This window comes from Sminthopsis crassicaudata, chromosome 3, assembly GCF_048593235.1.
Source record: "Sminthopsis crassicaudata isolate SCR6 chromosome 3, ASM4859323v1, whole genome shotgun sequence".
Lineage (NCBI taxonomy): Eukaryota > Metazoa > Chordata > Mammalia > Dasyuromorphia > Dasyuridae > Sminthopsis > Sminthopsis crassicaudata.
The window spans coordinates 123,770,331-123,786,278 of NC_133619.1; the positions used below are offsets into that span (position 1 = coordinate 123,770,331).

Sequence of the window (15,948 nt, forward strand, 5' to 3'; positions counted from 1 at the left end):
TGTAAGTACCCATGCTTTAAAAGAAAGCAAGATGAAAACTTCCAAAGGGAAAGGTTTATCTTTGGGCATTCCTCAAAGGTGTTTCATCATGGCAGTCACAGTTTTCTTTATTTTGTTCAAAGTGAGGGCCTATTTCTGTAAAAAAAAAAAAAAAAAAGCTCTGGAACTGAAAGGTGTGAGGAGGGCTTCCTGGGCCCCAAATAAAGGAAAGGGTAATTATGGGCTTTAAGGAACTTCTGGAGTCCAGGGCTCTCTTGCCACTGAGCTCTAGACCCTCCCTGCTCAAGTCCCTCCTTCTTGGTGCTGGGTTCCCATCACAGGCTTCAGAAGATGTTTGGGCTGTATTTTTAAAAGTACATTTTCTTTTCCCTCAATTACATGTTAAAAATAATTTTTTAAACATTTGGGTTTTTTTAAGTTTTTAAGTTCCAAATTCTATCCTTTCCTTTCTTCCTTTTTCCTCTCCCCACCTCTGAGATGGTAAAGAATCTGATACAGAGGGGGCAGCTAGGTGGCGCAGTGGATAGAGCACCAGCCCTGAATTCAGGAGGACCCGAGTTCAAATTTGGTCTCAGACACTTAACACTTCCTAGCTGTGTGACCTTGGGCAAGTCACTTAACCCCAGCCTAAAAAAAAAAAAAAAAAAAAAAAAAGAATCAGATATACATTACACATGTCATCATTTTTCTTCATTTTTTAATTAAGGTTCTTTATTTTCAAAACATATGCATGGATAATTTTTCAACATTGACCCTTGCAAAACTTTGTGTTCCAAATTTTCCCCTCCCCTAGATGGCAAATAATCCAATACATGTTAAATATATACATGTGTAATCATGTAAAACATTTCCATATTAGTCTTTTTGTATAAGAAAACTTGAATAAAAGAAAAATCAAAGAAAGTGAAAATAGCATGCTTTAGACTATATTCAAAAAATATCCATTCTTTCTCAGAAAGTAGATAGTATACTTAATCATAAGTCCTTTGGGATTTTCTTGGATCATTAAGTTGCTGAAACTAAGTCATTAACAATTCTTCATCAAACAATATTGCTGTTACTGTGAATAAGTCTCCTGGTTCTGTTCACTTCTTGAATCAGTTTGTGTAAGTCTTTCCAGATACTCCTGAAATCATCCTGTTTGTCATTTCTGATAGCATTATAATATTCCATTACAATCATATATCACAGTCTGTTTAGCCATTCCTCAATTGATGGCTATCCCTTTGATTTCCAATTCTTAGCCACCAGAGAAAGAACTGCATTTAGGTTGAATTTGCCTGAGGCCTTTCTCTGCTTCTTGGCTAGGGGCACTGGTATCCTGCTGAATTCTACTCCAGAACAGACTGATAATTCTCTCTGCTAAATCATGGCTCTGTTGAGGTCTCACTGAAATGTTGCCATCCTCAAGTACTATTTTCAGAAGTGCTAAACTGATCCCACTCTAAAATCCTGGTGAGATTGCTCCTTGCCAGGTTTAGGCAACCCATCACAGGTTAGGAAAGAATCAGTCCTTTCCTTGCCTGGAATGCTATCCTGGATCTACCCAGAATTACCCAAAGTCACTCTCCTGCTGTCATTCACCGAAGAAAGGCTCCCTAGCTGAATCTGGTCAACTCATAACTCAGTCAGGGGATGCTGGGACTGCTCCAAGGTGCCTGTGATGATTACCTGCCTTCACTCTTAGCATGTGGTTGTCTACCTACCCCAATAGCATGTCTATCTCAGGATCTCTGCAGTACTCTGGAGCTTTCTCTATGGACATCTGGGTTTGATTGAAGAACGGAGGTCATTTTTTCTACAACTTGGTGTATCTCGTAAGTCCCAGTAGCATACTTCAGGGAATCTGAGATTCTCTTCATCTTGGCCACCATCTTCTCAGAATCCCCCACACAGTGGGTATTTAATAAGTGCTTGTTGACTTCCAAGTTCAGTTTTAGTCAATAGAGTGAAATGATAAACAAGAAAGCTAGTGCAGTCCTTTGGCTAAATTAAGAAAAGCCCAGTGGCTAGGACTAGAACAATTTACTATATTCTGCCCCTGTCAAATCATGCATAGAATATTGTGTTCAGTTTTCAGGCACAGTTTAAGGACAATAATTAGCTGGAACGTGTCTGGGGAGAGATAACCAAGATGATGAAGGGCCTTGAGTCAATATCATAAAAGGGACCAGTTTCCAAAATTAATAAATGATCAAAGGATGTGAACAGATTATTTTCAGATGATGAAACTAAAGCCATCTATAATGGTTATATGAAAAAAATACTCTAAATCACTATTTTTTTCCATTTTTATTTTTTTATTTATAATTTTTTTTCACAGTATATATGCATGAGTAATTTTTTTTATAATATTATCCCTTGTATTCTAAATCACTATTGATTAAATACAAATTAAAACAACTTTAGGTTCCACTTTACACCTCTCATATTGACTAAGATGACAAGAAAAGATAATGATAAATGTTGGAGGGGATCTGGAAAAACTGGGAAGTAATGCATCATTGGTGGAGTTGTGAAATAATCCAATCATTCAGGAGAGCAATTTAGAACTATGCCCAAAGGGCTATAAACTCTGCATACCTTTGATCCAGCCATTATTGTACTGTATCCCAAGAAAATAATAAAGGAAAGAAACCCACATGTGCAAAAATGTTTGTTAGCAGCTCTTTTTGTGGTGTCAAAGAATTGGAAATGAGTAAATGCCTATCAACTAGGGAATGGCTGAATAAGTTGAGGTATATGAAGGTAATGGAATATTATTGTTCTTCAAAAAAATGATGAACAACCTGATTTTAGAAAGGCCTGGAAAGATATACACAAACTGATGCTGAGCAAAATAAGCAGAACCAGGAATACATTGTACACAGTAATAGCAAGAATGTGCAGTGATCAACTATGAAAGACATGGTTCTTCTCAGTGGTTCAGTGACCCAAAGCAATCCTAATAGATTTTGGACATAAAATGCCATCTGTATCCAGAAAAAGAACTAAAGGGACTGAATTTACATTCATACATTTACATTTTTTTAATCTCTCCCATGATTTTTCCCTTTTACTCTGATTTTTCTCTCCTAAAATGATTCATAAAGCAATGTGTATTAAAAATAAATAAATTTACCAGGAAAGGGGACCAGTTAAAGCAAATTTGATTATTTAACCCAGAGAAAAAAACATCTGGATGTTACAAAGGGAATTCTCAGATACAGACTAAACTAGATGACTAATAATAATACTGTAACTAACTTTTATATAGGAGTTTGTAAAACACTTTACAAATATTAACTCAATTTATCTTCACAACAATCCTGGGAGATAGGTATCATTATTATCCTCATTTTACAGTTGAGAAAGCAGAGATTAAGTGATTTGCCAAGGGTCTTATAGCTAATAGTCTCTAAGATTAGATTTTAACTCAGGTCTTCTTGGTGGTAGACCCAGAGCTCTAGCTACTATGCCAATTAATTTTGGGCTTTTTTAAGCCCCCAAAAATATGCAAGAGGGAGAGATCAAGGATAAAGAGAAGCATGTTAAATATAGAATGAAGGTCATACACTCATTGATATTTGGGAAGAAATAGCTATTTATTGAAGTGTCCTTTGAACTCTCTGTGAATGGAAAAGAAACTGAGGTAGGTAACGACTAAAGGAATAGGTGAAGGACTACTATTAAAACTATGAATCAGAAGAGGGAAAGGAAAAGGTAATGGTATAATGCTTGAGTTTACTGTCAGGAAATTAATCTGAATCTTGCTACAAGTTCTTAGTGTATTATTTACAAATGTGATGCAGTACTTGGACTACCTAGAAAGTAGGCATTTAAGTGATAACAAATTTCCAGCTAGATATTTGGCATCAGGAAATGAACCATACAAGGAAGATGCAAGTAAAAATTTAGATGAACAAATTAAATTCAGATATACTCTTGGGAGATTGGGAATGATGACATAGCTGATTCTAGATTAAAGGTAAACTTCCTGAAGTGAGGGGAAGTGATAAGTTTGGTATGCCTTTCTTGCTCACTATAGCTTTAGAGGGCCCAAGGAAACAGGGACTAGTAATAAAGTATGGTTCTTTAGGGGTAGGATACAACTTTTTATCTAGGCTTAGGGATAAATAGCCTCAAAAACATGTGCTCTAATGAAGAAGAGGTGAAGATTGTGTATTTAGAAATATAGGAATTCACAACATAATTCAGCTATACATAACACATAACATTGTACACATAACAACCTAGGAATAATTATTAAGGAATTAAGGAATATTAAGGAAGCTATTCATATAGGTTGGTAATCTTTGCTGACATGAGTCATATAGTATGTTTGTGTACTGATGGCCCACAGAATTAATAATATATATATATATATATATATATATATATATATGTATATATATATATGAGGTAACTATATGAATTCTGCTCTGTGGTGGCCTCTGTTATACAGCTGATTTACATAGAATTTTAAAGATCGCAAAGGATTTTACATGTATCATCCAATTTATTTTGTGGAATTTACATATAATTATGCTATGCATAATCCATGAATGTTGTATCATACTTACTAGATATGTATAATCTATATCTGTAAAAATGCATCAACAGTAAAACATACAAAACAATAAAAATAATCCTAGCTGTATAGAAAAAAGGAACAAGAGCACTATTGCTACAGTTATGGTAGACTCATACATCATATGATCTACAAATGCTGAGGGGTCAAGTCTGTTTTTGTCTTCTCCCATCTGCCTCCTACCCACCTCTATCCATTCTTGTACAAAAAAGGAAGTTCAAAGATACATATGTTCCTTCTAGACTTCTAGTTGGTAAACCATATAGATGGAAAGCCAGCTTAGGGGAGCAACTAAATAACTGTTAAAATTGTGGATAGAGAGTTTTATCTGAGTAATCACAAAGAAGTTCCAGGTCTAATGAATAATAAAACTAATAATAATGTCATAATATTATATTAGTGTGTTTAAAATAGGTATATTTCATATCACATTATGTAAATAAAATAATTTTTAAAAATAATAAGAGAACAAGTGACTGCAAAAAAGGATATCCAGTGAGTACAATTGTGTCAAGACAGGAGGTAATGAGCCAGTGCTTCCAGGGGGAATGGCATAATAGTCATTCTATAACCTATAGCAAGCTCTCTATATTCCACAATGAAGGAAGGTCTTCACCAACTGGTATTATGAGCTTGTAGGGGGTGTGAGCCAAATTTCTGAGGGGTTCTGAGCCAAACAGGATCCAATTAAAGAGGTTCTTTCTATTGTTTCCTAAGGGCTCAAATGTATTTGCTCCTTTTTGTTACTGATTGCTTTAAAAGAAACTTTTTTTTAAAGACCAATGTAGTCTAAGGGCACAGAGAAGAGAGAGGAGCCCTTTGAAAAACATTATTCGGATTATTATGTTCTTAAGAGTTCCTGATTGCACCAAATTAAAAAGTTTCTGCACACATAAAACTAATGCAAACAAGATTAGAAAGGGAAGTAACAAATTGGGAAAACATTTTTACAGTTAAAGGTTCTGATAAAGGCCTCATCTCCAAAATATACAGAGAACTGACTTTAATTTATAAGAAATCAAGCCAATTCTCCAATGGTCAAAGGATATGAACAGACAATTTTCAGATGATGAAATTAAAACTATTTCCACTCATATGAAAGTGTTCCAAATCACTATTGATCAGAGAAATGCAAATTAAGACAACTCTGAGATATCATTACACACCTGTCAGATTGGCTAAGATGACAGGAACAAATAATGATGAATGTTGGAGGGGCTGTGGGAAAACTGGGACACTGATGCATTGTTGGTGGAGTTGTGAAAGAATCCAACCATTCTGGAGAGCAATCTGGAATTATGCCCAAAAAGTTATCAAAATGTGCATACCCTTTGACCCAGCCATACTACTACTGGGCTTATACCCCAAGGAAATACTAAAGAAGGGAAAGAGACCTGTATGTGCCAAAATGTGTGTGGCAGCTCTTTTTGTAGTGGCTAGAAACTGGAAAATGAATGGATGTCCATCAATTGGAGAATGGTTGGGTAAATTATGGTATATGAATGTTATGGAATATTATTGTTCTGTAAGAAATGACCAACAGGAGGAATACAGAGAGGCTTGGAGAGACTTACATCAACTGATGCTGAGTGAAAGGAGCAGAACCAGAAGATCATTATACACTTCAACAATGATACTGTACGAGGATGTATGCTGATGGAAGTGGATTTCTTCAACATAGAGAAGAGCTAATCCAATTCCAATTGATTAATGATGGACAGAACCAGCTACATCCAGAAAAGGAACACTGGGAAATTAATGTAAACTGTTATTTTTACCTTCTGAATCCAATTCTTCCTGTGCAACAAAAAAATTCGGTTCTACACACATATATTGTATCTAGAATATACTGTAATATATTTAATATATATAAGACTGCTTGCCATCTGGGGGAGGGGGTTGGGGGAGGAAGGGAAAAAATCTGAATAGAAGTAAGTGCAAGGGATAATGTTGTAAAAAATTACCCATGCATATGTACTGTCAAAAAAAGTTATAATTATAAAATAAAATTTAAAAAAAAAAAAAAAAAAAGAGAGAATGGATCTCCTATCTCATCTAAAGTAGGTAGTATAGCATCTATCCACAGACCTTTTCCCAATATTGAGCAGCACTAGTGTTTTGACCTTTTCTTACTTGTCAATCTGGAAGTTTCTTCCCTTCTTGACTATTCTGGAAGATCCTGGGCTTCAGGCTCACCATATTAATGCTAGATTTAGTGTAGAAACTTGGCTTTTGCCTACTTCAGCTTAAGATTCCCAAGTTTAAAGAATCAACAAGCCCCAGCCCTCTGGCATGTTGGCCTAAATTGAGTTGTTAAAAAGTCTTTGTAATGAATTCATTAAACTTCTTCGTGCTAAGTCTATGTAATTATCTGCAGAGTAGACAAGGAGAGACATGGAGATGAAAAGGGATCCCGTTCCAGTTCAAACATCACTGGTTTTATGTGCAAGGTTTTTCCAAGAAAAAAGTCAATTACTTATTAGAGCAACCAAACTACTTAAGTCTTGTTTCCCAGCATGAAGGTGACTATGTATCCTTTAAGGATAAATTAAACTAAAACATGAGTTCTGGCATATCCTACACATGCTGGAATAACTGACCTATCACATATCTGTAGTCAAAAGACCAAAATAGCTAAGTGCATAAGGTACCTGTTAGTACTCAACATGTGATTAATAGTTTTTCATTGACTCACTCACTGAATAAAAGTTTTGAATCTACGAAGCACCTGTGGTCAAGGACTATAGCCTGTACAGGTGGAAAGAGCACCCAGATAGGTGAAAGTAAAGCTCCAACAAAGCAGATTCTGAATGTGACTTATTTTAATTAAAAAAAAAAAAATTGCCATTTATTAAGATTTGGATTTGAGTTAGAGGACCTGGGTTCAAATGTCCCTGGCATTCCTTAATTTAGGGAACTCATTAAATCTGTTTCCATTAAAACACTTTTTTAAACAAGGAGGTTGCAAGTGTGGTGGCACATGTCTGTAACCCCAACTACTGAGGAAGGTTGAGTAAGACTGATAGATCTCTTGAGTTCTGAAATTCTGAGCTGTGGAGGGGTATTCATATTGGGGGTCTGCACTAAATTCAGTTATTAATATGGTACCTCTCTGGAACCCAACTGATCACTTCAATGCCTGAGGAAGGAACAAACTAAATTATAAACAAACAGAAGTGCAATGTGGCCTGTGAGTAGCCACTATACGTTATCCTATGATCCAAAATATTGCTAAAATGTTATAGAAAATGTAAAAAAATCCTATTACAATGCTGGTAATATAAAAGATTTTGAAAAAGACAGTTCTCAATTTACATTTAATAATTGAGGGAAATGTTTTAATCAAAAGAAAATGAACTGATTTATAGAATCCTCCCTCACATAATTTTAAACCGGGCTACTTTCAAAAGCTTTAGAAGTTGCTTTATAACTTGCCATATTTTCCCCTTTCCCAAAACATACATGTATCACCAGACTTAACCAAGAGTAGGGCTTTGTAAATTTTTATTTCACAAGAAGAAAAAAAGTGACAAAGGGAAAGTGAGGGAGAGAAGTTGGGGGTGGGGGGTGGGGGGGAGGAATAGATGTTGTGTATTGTGAAAAAAAAATAATGGTCTATAAGCACTTAAAAAAGGAAAAGTAAGGGACATGGATGTGTATCATAGAAATGTGGATTCATTTTCCACATTGAAAGGTTGATATTACTCAAATAAGGGCAGAGCAAAATAGTGTATGAAGATCCAAAGAGAGGCTATGTATGGTCTATCTTATCTCATCAGAACCTTTTTTTCCGCTATTTTTCTTTTTTGTCTAGTTATTTGGTGCTGCTAACAAAAATTAATTAATTAATTAATTGATTAGAAATTTTAAAAAATCCCTGTGTGGCAGAGTGTGGAAGGGGAAAAACTACACTAAAGAATTGTTTTCAGGAGAAATTTTATTTTAAAAGTTCTCAAAATATAAAAATAACGAGCATGAATATTTAACAAGCAAAGCAAATTCAGCTATAAATAACAAAAACATTGACATAACTGAACACATAATACTGTATTTTAAGCAAATAATATTAGTATTCTAGTTCAAGTTTTTATCATCACTTTAATACAACCTTTGTCCCTTCCCATCCCACAAGGGGGGGAAAAAAAAAAAAAAAGCTGGTACAGCTTAACCAATACTTTTGCTCTTTTCAAAGAGCAGGGAATATTTCCCATGCTGGGGACTTTCTTGAAATGGGACATTCATGAGTGCAGAATTCATCAATCCACAGAAACTGAGTTGGGACTTTCAATTAAACAAAAAGCAGGAAAAAAAAGTCAAGTCTTTTAATATACTACAGTGTAGGATTTTGAACACCAATATAATGTTCCCTAAAAATGATTCTTTAAAAACATTCTTTGCAATGTTTGAATTGAGAATCCCTTAAAAAAAAAAAAAAAAAAATACTAATGAATTTCTTACACCCCTCTATGGTTCATCAGCTTTTAAAAATATGTACTCAAGAACCACCATTACATGAAATAATAACTCCATAAAACATTGTTACATAATAGTTTAGGGGAAAAATAAACATTATTATTAATTTACTGTAAGGAGGTTGAAATTAGACCAGGATTAACATCCCTTACACCTCTTAGAAAACTTAATATAGGAGCTAATGACAAACTGAATTTTTTGGGGGGGAGAAAGCAGTAACACAATTAAAAAGAAGAAATTATCTTATTTTTTGCATTATTACATTTGTGTTTTCATTGGGTGTTCAGAAGACTGAACACTTTACCCAACTTACAAATCACTGAGTAGTCATGTATTGTTTTAATGGAATATTTGTTCAAAGAGCATGCTGAAGTAAATGAGTGATGGAATTTGAGTCAAAAGCAAATGTTGGAGGGCTAATATGTAGCACCAACAAAAAAATTTTTTGACGTGTGTAGAAGCCACACTTATGGACTAATAATAGTCTTGTAAGCAAGACAAAAGTCATACAAAAGTCTACATATTTGTATTTTGTAAGAATATTTTGAAACTAAATATGTAAAAATGTAAACAGAACTATATAGCATGGCTATACTAGCTGAAAGTATAAAATAATAAACACATTAATTTTTTAATATTAAAAAAAGACTCAGTCATGTGGAGATGAATTACTTCAATCAACTATGTAAAAGTAATTGTGTGCAGTTATCTACACAGTTTTATGAGAATCCTGTTGAATTATATTGATAAAAGCAAACCCTCATCCTCTGACAATATTGTTACTTTTCAATAATTAGATATAGCTAAAACTAGTGACCTTTTAGTAACAAAAACCACTGATCATACTGAAAATTCCCAGCTGAAAAGCCCAAAATGGAATGGCAAGCAAACAATCAGACGTATCTGGTTCCAGGTTGTGACCAAATTTTTACTTAGAATAAAACCTCTAAAGCACCAGCTATCTTGCCTAAACTGCATAAGTGTTCTATGAGTTATAGACTATCTGCTGATTCACAAATGTAGGCTAAATCAATGGCTATTAATTAAAATTCACTTGATGGCCATCTAAAATAGGCACTTTATTTTAGTCTCTTAAATATATCACATTTTCCACTATTGCAAATCAGTATTATAAGAACTTGCCCATATTACGACAAATATTTTCAAAATTCTTATTTTCTCTATTTATGCATTTTCTTAATTAGGCAATAAGACAAAAAACCTGAGTGTTTTCCTAAGCAGTCTTTGTGTAGCAAGTGAATTACGAAAGAGCATGGTGAAAGGAAATGGAAAATCATTTAGTTTTTCTCTCCTTGACATTGTGATATGTGCAGCTTCATCCTTTTAACATATTTTATATAAGTATTTACCCAGGATCATTATTCAGAAGTTATATACTTTGAAAAACAATCTGGGATTGAGACTTTTAAATGAGATTTTATACAAGTATTCTGTATTACTTTAACAAAACCCAAAGTAATATTAAAACCATATTCCTTCTAAAATCTAAGCAAAATATACACTTTTTGAAATAGAAAAAAGCATATAATCTTTTAAAAACAAACAAGCCATTACTTCACTTAGTGTCTGCTGGAATTCAGTCTTTAATGAAAACTTCTCAAATGCAAAGATGCTAACTGGACATCAAAATATTTATAATTCCCCAGGTTAAAACATGTCCCTTGAAATGACAGTGAAGTTACTCTCTGTTTTGAAGGATTAACAACCGAAAAACAATTATCCAGAGAAGACCTTTTGGCATTTTTAAAGGAATTTGTAAAGTTATTAAACAAAATCTTGATAGCCTATAGTCACTACCCTATTTCCAGATCCCATTAAGCAGAGAAAACTTAAGATCCAAGCCATCTCCATAAACCAACTGCAACTTTAAGCTTTTTCAATTTTCATAATTCCCAACTGCTAAGGAAAAAAACAACAACAACAAAAAACAAACAAACAAAAAAAAAAAAAACAAAAACAACAAAAAAAAAAAAAAAAAAAAAAAACTGGCTTTGCAGACACACTTTATAAACAAAGCTTTCCAACTTGACTCATGTTTAACATATTTGAAGTTAAGAAATTTAAAATTAATAGTTTTTCCTCATGTATTTGCAATAATAGCAACCTGATTTTAAAAGGAAGAACATAAAACACCCAAACCAAAATAGGTATTCAAAGATAATGTTAGTCAAAGACAAAACTCATTCAGACACAGAGTTCAGGGGATAAACAGTTGTTTCCTTTCATACTACAAAAAACTAAAGCTAATTATGCATCAAAACCAAACATTAATTCAAGTTAACAGGAGACAAGTATACAATGGTATCACATCATATTTATAAAAGGTCTTCTTCCAGACAGGAACAAATCTTGTCAATGTAGCCTCTAAGCTAAAGTTCGGCCAATGTTGATAGAACTCTGCTGGAGAAAGAGAAAAGAATTAATCGATCCATAAAGAGAAAATCCTAAAAAATTCCTTACATATAAAAGTTTGTATATAAACAATTGTAAAATCCCAACCAAAACTGTAATGCAAACTAAACAAAGATTAGGATACAGAGAACTACTTGGGCAAAGATGGTAACATACTGCAAAAAACACAAGGTTCAAAGATAAAAGAGAGCAGTATTAAAATGTTACATTAAAATTCAGATTTTTTTCCAAAAATCTAGCCAGTTAATGTAGAAGAGGTAAGGAATATGAAAGGGTGGGTAAACCTAAATATTTAAAAATTTAACAAAATTAACATTCTAATGAACAAAATTCTTAGTAAGCCAAATAAATTGCAAAAACTTATGTTATAGAATCTTTTATGCAACATTTACTTTAGCGGTAGATCCCACTTAATACATGAATCTCCTCTACATACTTGACAACCATTCAAGATGTGCTTGAGCAGCTTTGTAAGACAAGACAGCTCATTCCATTTTTAGAAAGCTCTAATTCATAGAAAATTATTCATATAAACCAAAATTTGCCTCCCTATCCTAACTTCTAACAATTGGTCTAGGTTTCATCCACTGGAGAAGCTCATTAGACCCTATACCACATTAGTTCTTCCATTATTTGATGACTATACTATAATTATTCTTCTCAAGGTAAATAACATATTCAGCCCCATGAAGTAACCCCTTGGATAACAGTATTAATAACTCACATTTATTTAGCACTTTAAGGTTTACAAAGCCCTGATATGAGTTGGAATCTCCTCTTGATTTTTTTCACCCTCCTCTGGAAACACTACAGTTTGGAAGACCCTTTTTAACATGAAGTGGTCAGAACTATGCAATACTCTAAATGTGGGATAATCAGTGCTAAGAGAAGCATGAGAGAAGTGTGACTATTATGTTAACCTCATTGATTCCAGACCCTATTTCTAATACAGTCTAAGAACAACTGCATTAAACCCATTCATAATTGCACTTATAGGTAACTAAAATCACAAACTTCTTTCACGTGAATTATTTTCTACCTTTTTCCATTCTGTGCGTTTTAAAAAATCTAAATATGAGACTACATTTACATTAAAACGTGATGATTTTAAAATTAAATTCCATCCATCCTGCTAGCCTGAATTCTTTTTGAAAACTGATTATGTCACTCAAAGAATTACTGCTTTTGCTAAGTTTTGATAAGTTATCTCTATTCAAATTAGAGGAGCAAATTACTCTAAGATTCTCAAAATAGATTTCAAAATCTATGTAATGCATGTTGTCTAATAATAAAAATGAGACTGGTTTTCATAAGCTGCTCAATAAAGTTGCTCTTATTACTTTAAAAATATATTGTATAAAATAAAAACCTGTCCAGAAAGGATAAAGTAAATAAGTAATCAGAAAACCAAAAATTATAATTAGAAAGATTTAGAGGAAAAAAAGATTAATGCAGTAAGAAAGAAAAATCAGTTAGAACAGGAAAAGTAAAATTTACAAAAGAAAAAAGATACAATAGTCTGGGAACACATCAAAGCAAGGGGAAGAAAAAAAAAAAAAACAATGAACTGCAAAAAATTATCAAGACAATAATTAAATTGTTAAAGAGGATGATTTTTAAAAATTAGGGCACTTGGCCACACTGATTGAGATCATATCATATTCATTTGTATTGTGTTATTTTCAAATAGCTACTTGTTTGTTTCAATACTCGGAAGGAACTGATTTTCTCAAGATTTTTGTTTACATTCCAAAATTACAGACATACAAGCAAATTCATGATTCATAGAATTACCTGTTGATTTAATATGCTTCTGTTGCGGAAGTTGGGGAAGGGAGATGAGATAGAAAGATGGGGTAGGACTGAAGGAGGGTGCTTGGTTTCATATAAATCAAGTAGCAAACCAGTGTCTAATTATCAACTTAAGACTGTTACTGTTAGGAAGAGGAAGAAGGAACCATGAATTAACTGGTAGTTAGCCAGATTTTAAGTTGGTTTTTTTTTTGTTTTTTTTTAAATCAACTCTTTTTTATTTAACATAATAAGATAAGCTTTTGGTAATAAGAGGATGGCTTCTATAATATGCTAGGAAATCATAACATGACAAGTAATATCTAAGTCACTCCTACTATTCAGAATAAAACTGAAAAAAGATATTTTATCTGAATTTCTCATAATAGAAAATTTCATTTTAACAAGATTCATTACAACTCTTAATAGCAATCTCCCACTCTTAGAAGAATGTTATTGGATATATAATTATGAAATTTTTTTTCTTGATGTGGAAGGGAACAAATATTTTGATAAGAGATAACAACAATATGGTAATATGAAAAAGCAAAAGACATGAAATCAGGAAACCTAAAGTTTAAGCACCAGCTTCCAGGCTAACTCAGTGACTGTGTTTTGAGTCATTTAAACTGAATATCTGTTTGCTCCTCTGTAAAGGGAGACTACTTAGGGCTATAAACCTCAAAATATCTGTGAAAGATGAAATTTGTAAACTGTAAACCACTATAAATGAGCTATTATTACAACTTATTTAAAAAACTGAATTTATTGCTATATTGTTTTAAAGATACTTGAAAAAACTGAAAAAAAAATAAAAATATTAAAAATGTTACAACCAATTATCATGAGGTAATTTCAATTAATCTTTCAAATATACTTCGCAGTAAAGAATGGGTTCAAATCTTTTGCAATCACTTCAAATTTTAACGTATTTTATATTCCTACACATATTTAATATCCATACTCTCACAGAAGCATGGTTATGTAACTATGTGGTTGAGTTAAAGGAATCTAAACTCTTAAGTGCTCTATATAGATTACCTGACTGTGTCGGGGAAAAGTGCACAAAAGCTTCCAACACATGACTTTTATGTAAGGAGAATTCATAAAAGAACTTGTACAGTTTCACAGAATGACTAGGCATGGATGAGCTGCTATCTGTAGCTGTGGAGGGTACCTCCATATCAGTATAGCCACAAGTAGCAGGCTACATAAGAGTAGAATTTAAAGAATTTGTTGAAAACCCTGTGGTGTCGTTATTATTGTTTTAGGTAGAAGCTGATACAGGGAAAGGCTAAAGTAAAGAGTTGAAATATGCTTTGTATTTGTAAAGCAATATTGATAATACCACATTAAGTTGAAGTAAAGTCTTGTGGTATTTTTACTGAATTTGAATAAGAGTGAGTATGGTTAATACTGACTTAGACTCTGTAGGTGTACTTGCAAATTCTGTTGACAGTTCGAATCATAATACTTTTTTTACTACCTATATCAGTCATGGAGAAAGTGTTAAACTTTAAATCAATATAAAAATATGACTTTAGAAAGTTTTTACGATATTATGTCAAGAAATATTATGGAAGTCCTCTGAATATAAGCTGTTTCTTCTGAAGATAAACCAACATGGACCCCTTTATCCCCCCCCAAAAAAAAATTTCAGGATAGTTCATTTGCAAGAACTTTTGATTATATTAATGATCATAAATTACATAATGGTATAAACAGTGATTGCAAAGTCACCTCATGACAATTTCTAGAACTGTTTCAATGTAGGAGAACTACATCAAGAGAGTTCTCATCATTAAGGAGGAGACATGCTAAATTACCATTTTTTTTTTCATTACTTTCTATAAATGTAAAAATTCTCACAACAATTTTAACACTTGTATGACTCGAGAAAAAGATTTACAAGCATCTAACAATATTCCTAACACATTAGTACTACTTTAAAGTAAAATTCAGAACTTTCATGCACTTAAAGTAAAGGAATAGGTATGAAACTGTACGATATGATTTCTGAGGGTTAAGAAGTGACATACATTCTATCATTCACTCATTATCTCTGTATCTATCCATCCACACATTCATACATTCAAAGAGAAATTTTCAAAAGCAGGTTCCATTTACATTGCTACTTACACTTAAAAACACATTTACACACATTTCGTATGACCTTGGCCAACAAACCTGTGAGTCCTAACTAAGTTATTTTATCCAAGGGAGAGTCAAGAAAACCCAAAGTCAAATGAGTTAAATAATTTAAATCGTTTGATTCCTTCAAATCAACAACCTTCAAATCTTACTGGTTACTGAGCTCAAAGCAAGAAGATACAAAGTACTTATTAACTTTAAGTTATTACATGATTTTAGAACAGGAAAATTATTTTCTCAGTATTTTCTATAAATACAAAAACCACTAGCCAAAAAATTCTTAAATTAATAAAGCCAAAATCACCAGGGATAATTAACTGGCTTTTAAAGCTAAAAAATTTATTTTTGCTGTAGTACCTGTTTGGTGCAAAGAGAAGGAACTTGTGCCTCTGTCAATTTGGCATCTTTCATGACTACTAAAATTTAAAAAGAAAAAAAAAAAAAAAAAAAAAAAAGAAAAAAAAAAAGAAAGAAAAGAAAGAAAAAGAAAAAAGAACACACTTACCTAATGAACCAGAATAGCACAAGCA

General features: G+C 32.9%; 1 protein-coding gene across 7 annotated transcripts in view; it reads right to left on the bottom strand.

The window, feature by feature from the left end:
- Positions 1 to 8,489: 8,489 nt before the first annotated feature.
- RBM26 (RNA binding motif protein 26) overlaps positions 8,490 to 15,948 on the bottom strand; it is a 95,482-nt gene continuing 88,023 nt past the window's right edge. For 2 of the 7 annotated variants that reach the window (XR_012487789.1, XM_074299327.1), the window contains one exon: positions 8,490 to 11,461. Coding sequence is in view for 2 of the 7 variants with exons in the window: in XM_074299327.1 (XP_074155428.1) it covers positions 11,429 to 11,461 (33 nt within the window). In the remaining 5 variants the exon portion in view is untranslated. Of the gene's footprint in view, positions 11,465 to 15,775; positions 15,835 to 15,948 lie in introns of all 7 variants that reach the window. The other 5 variants (XR_012487790.1, XM_074299326.1, XR_012487788.1 and 2 more) reach the window with 4 other exon arrangements.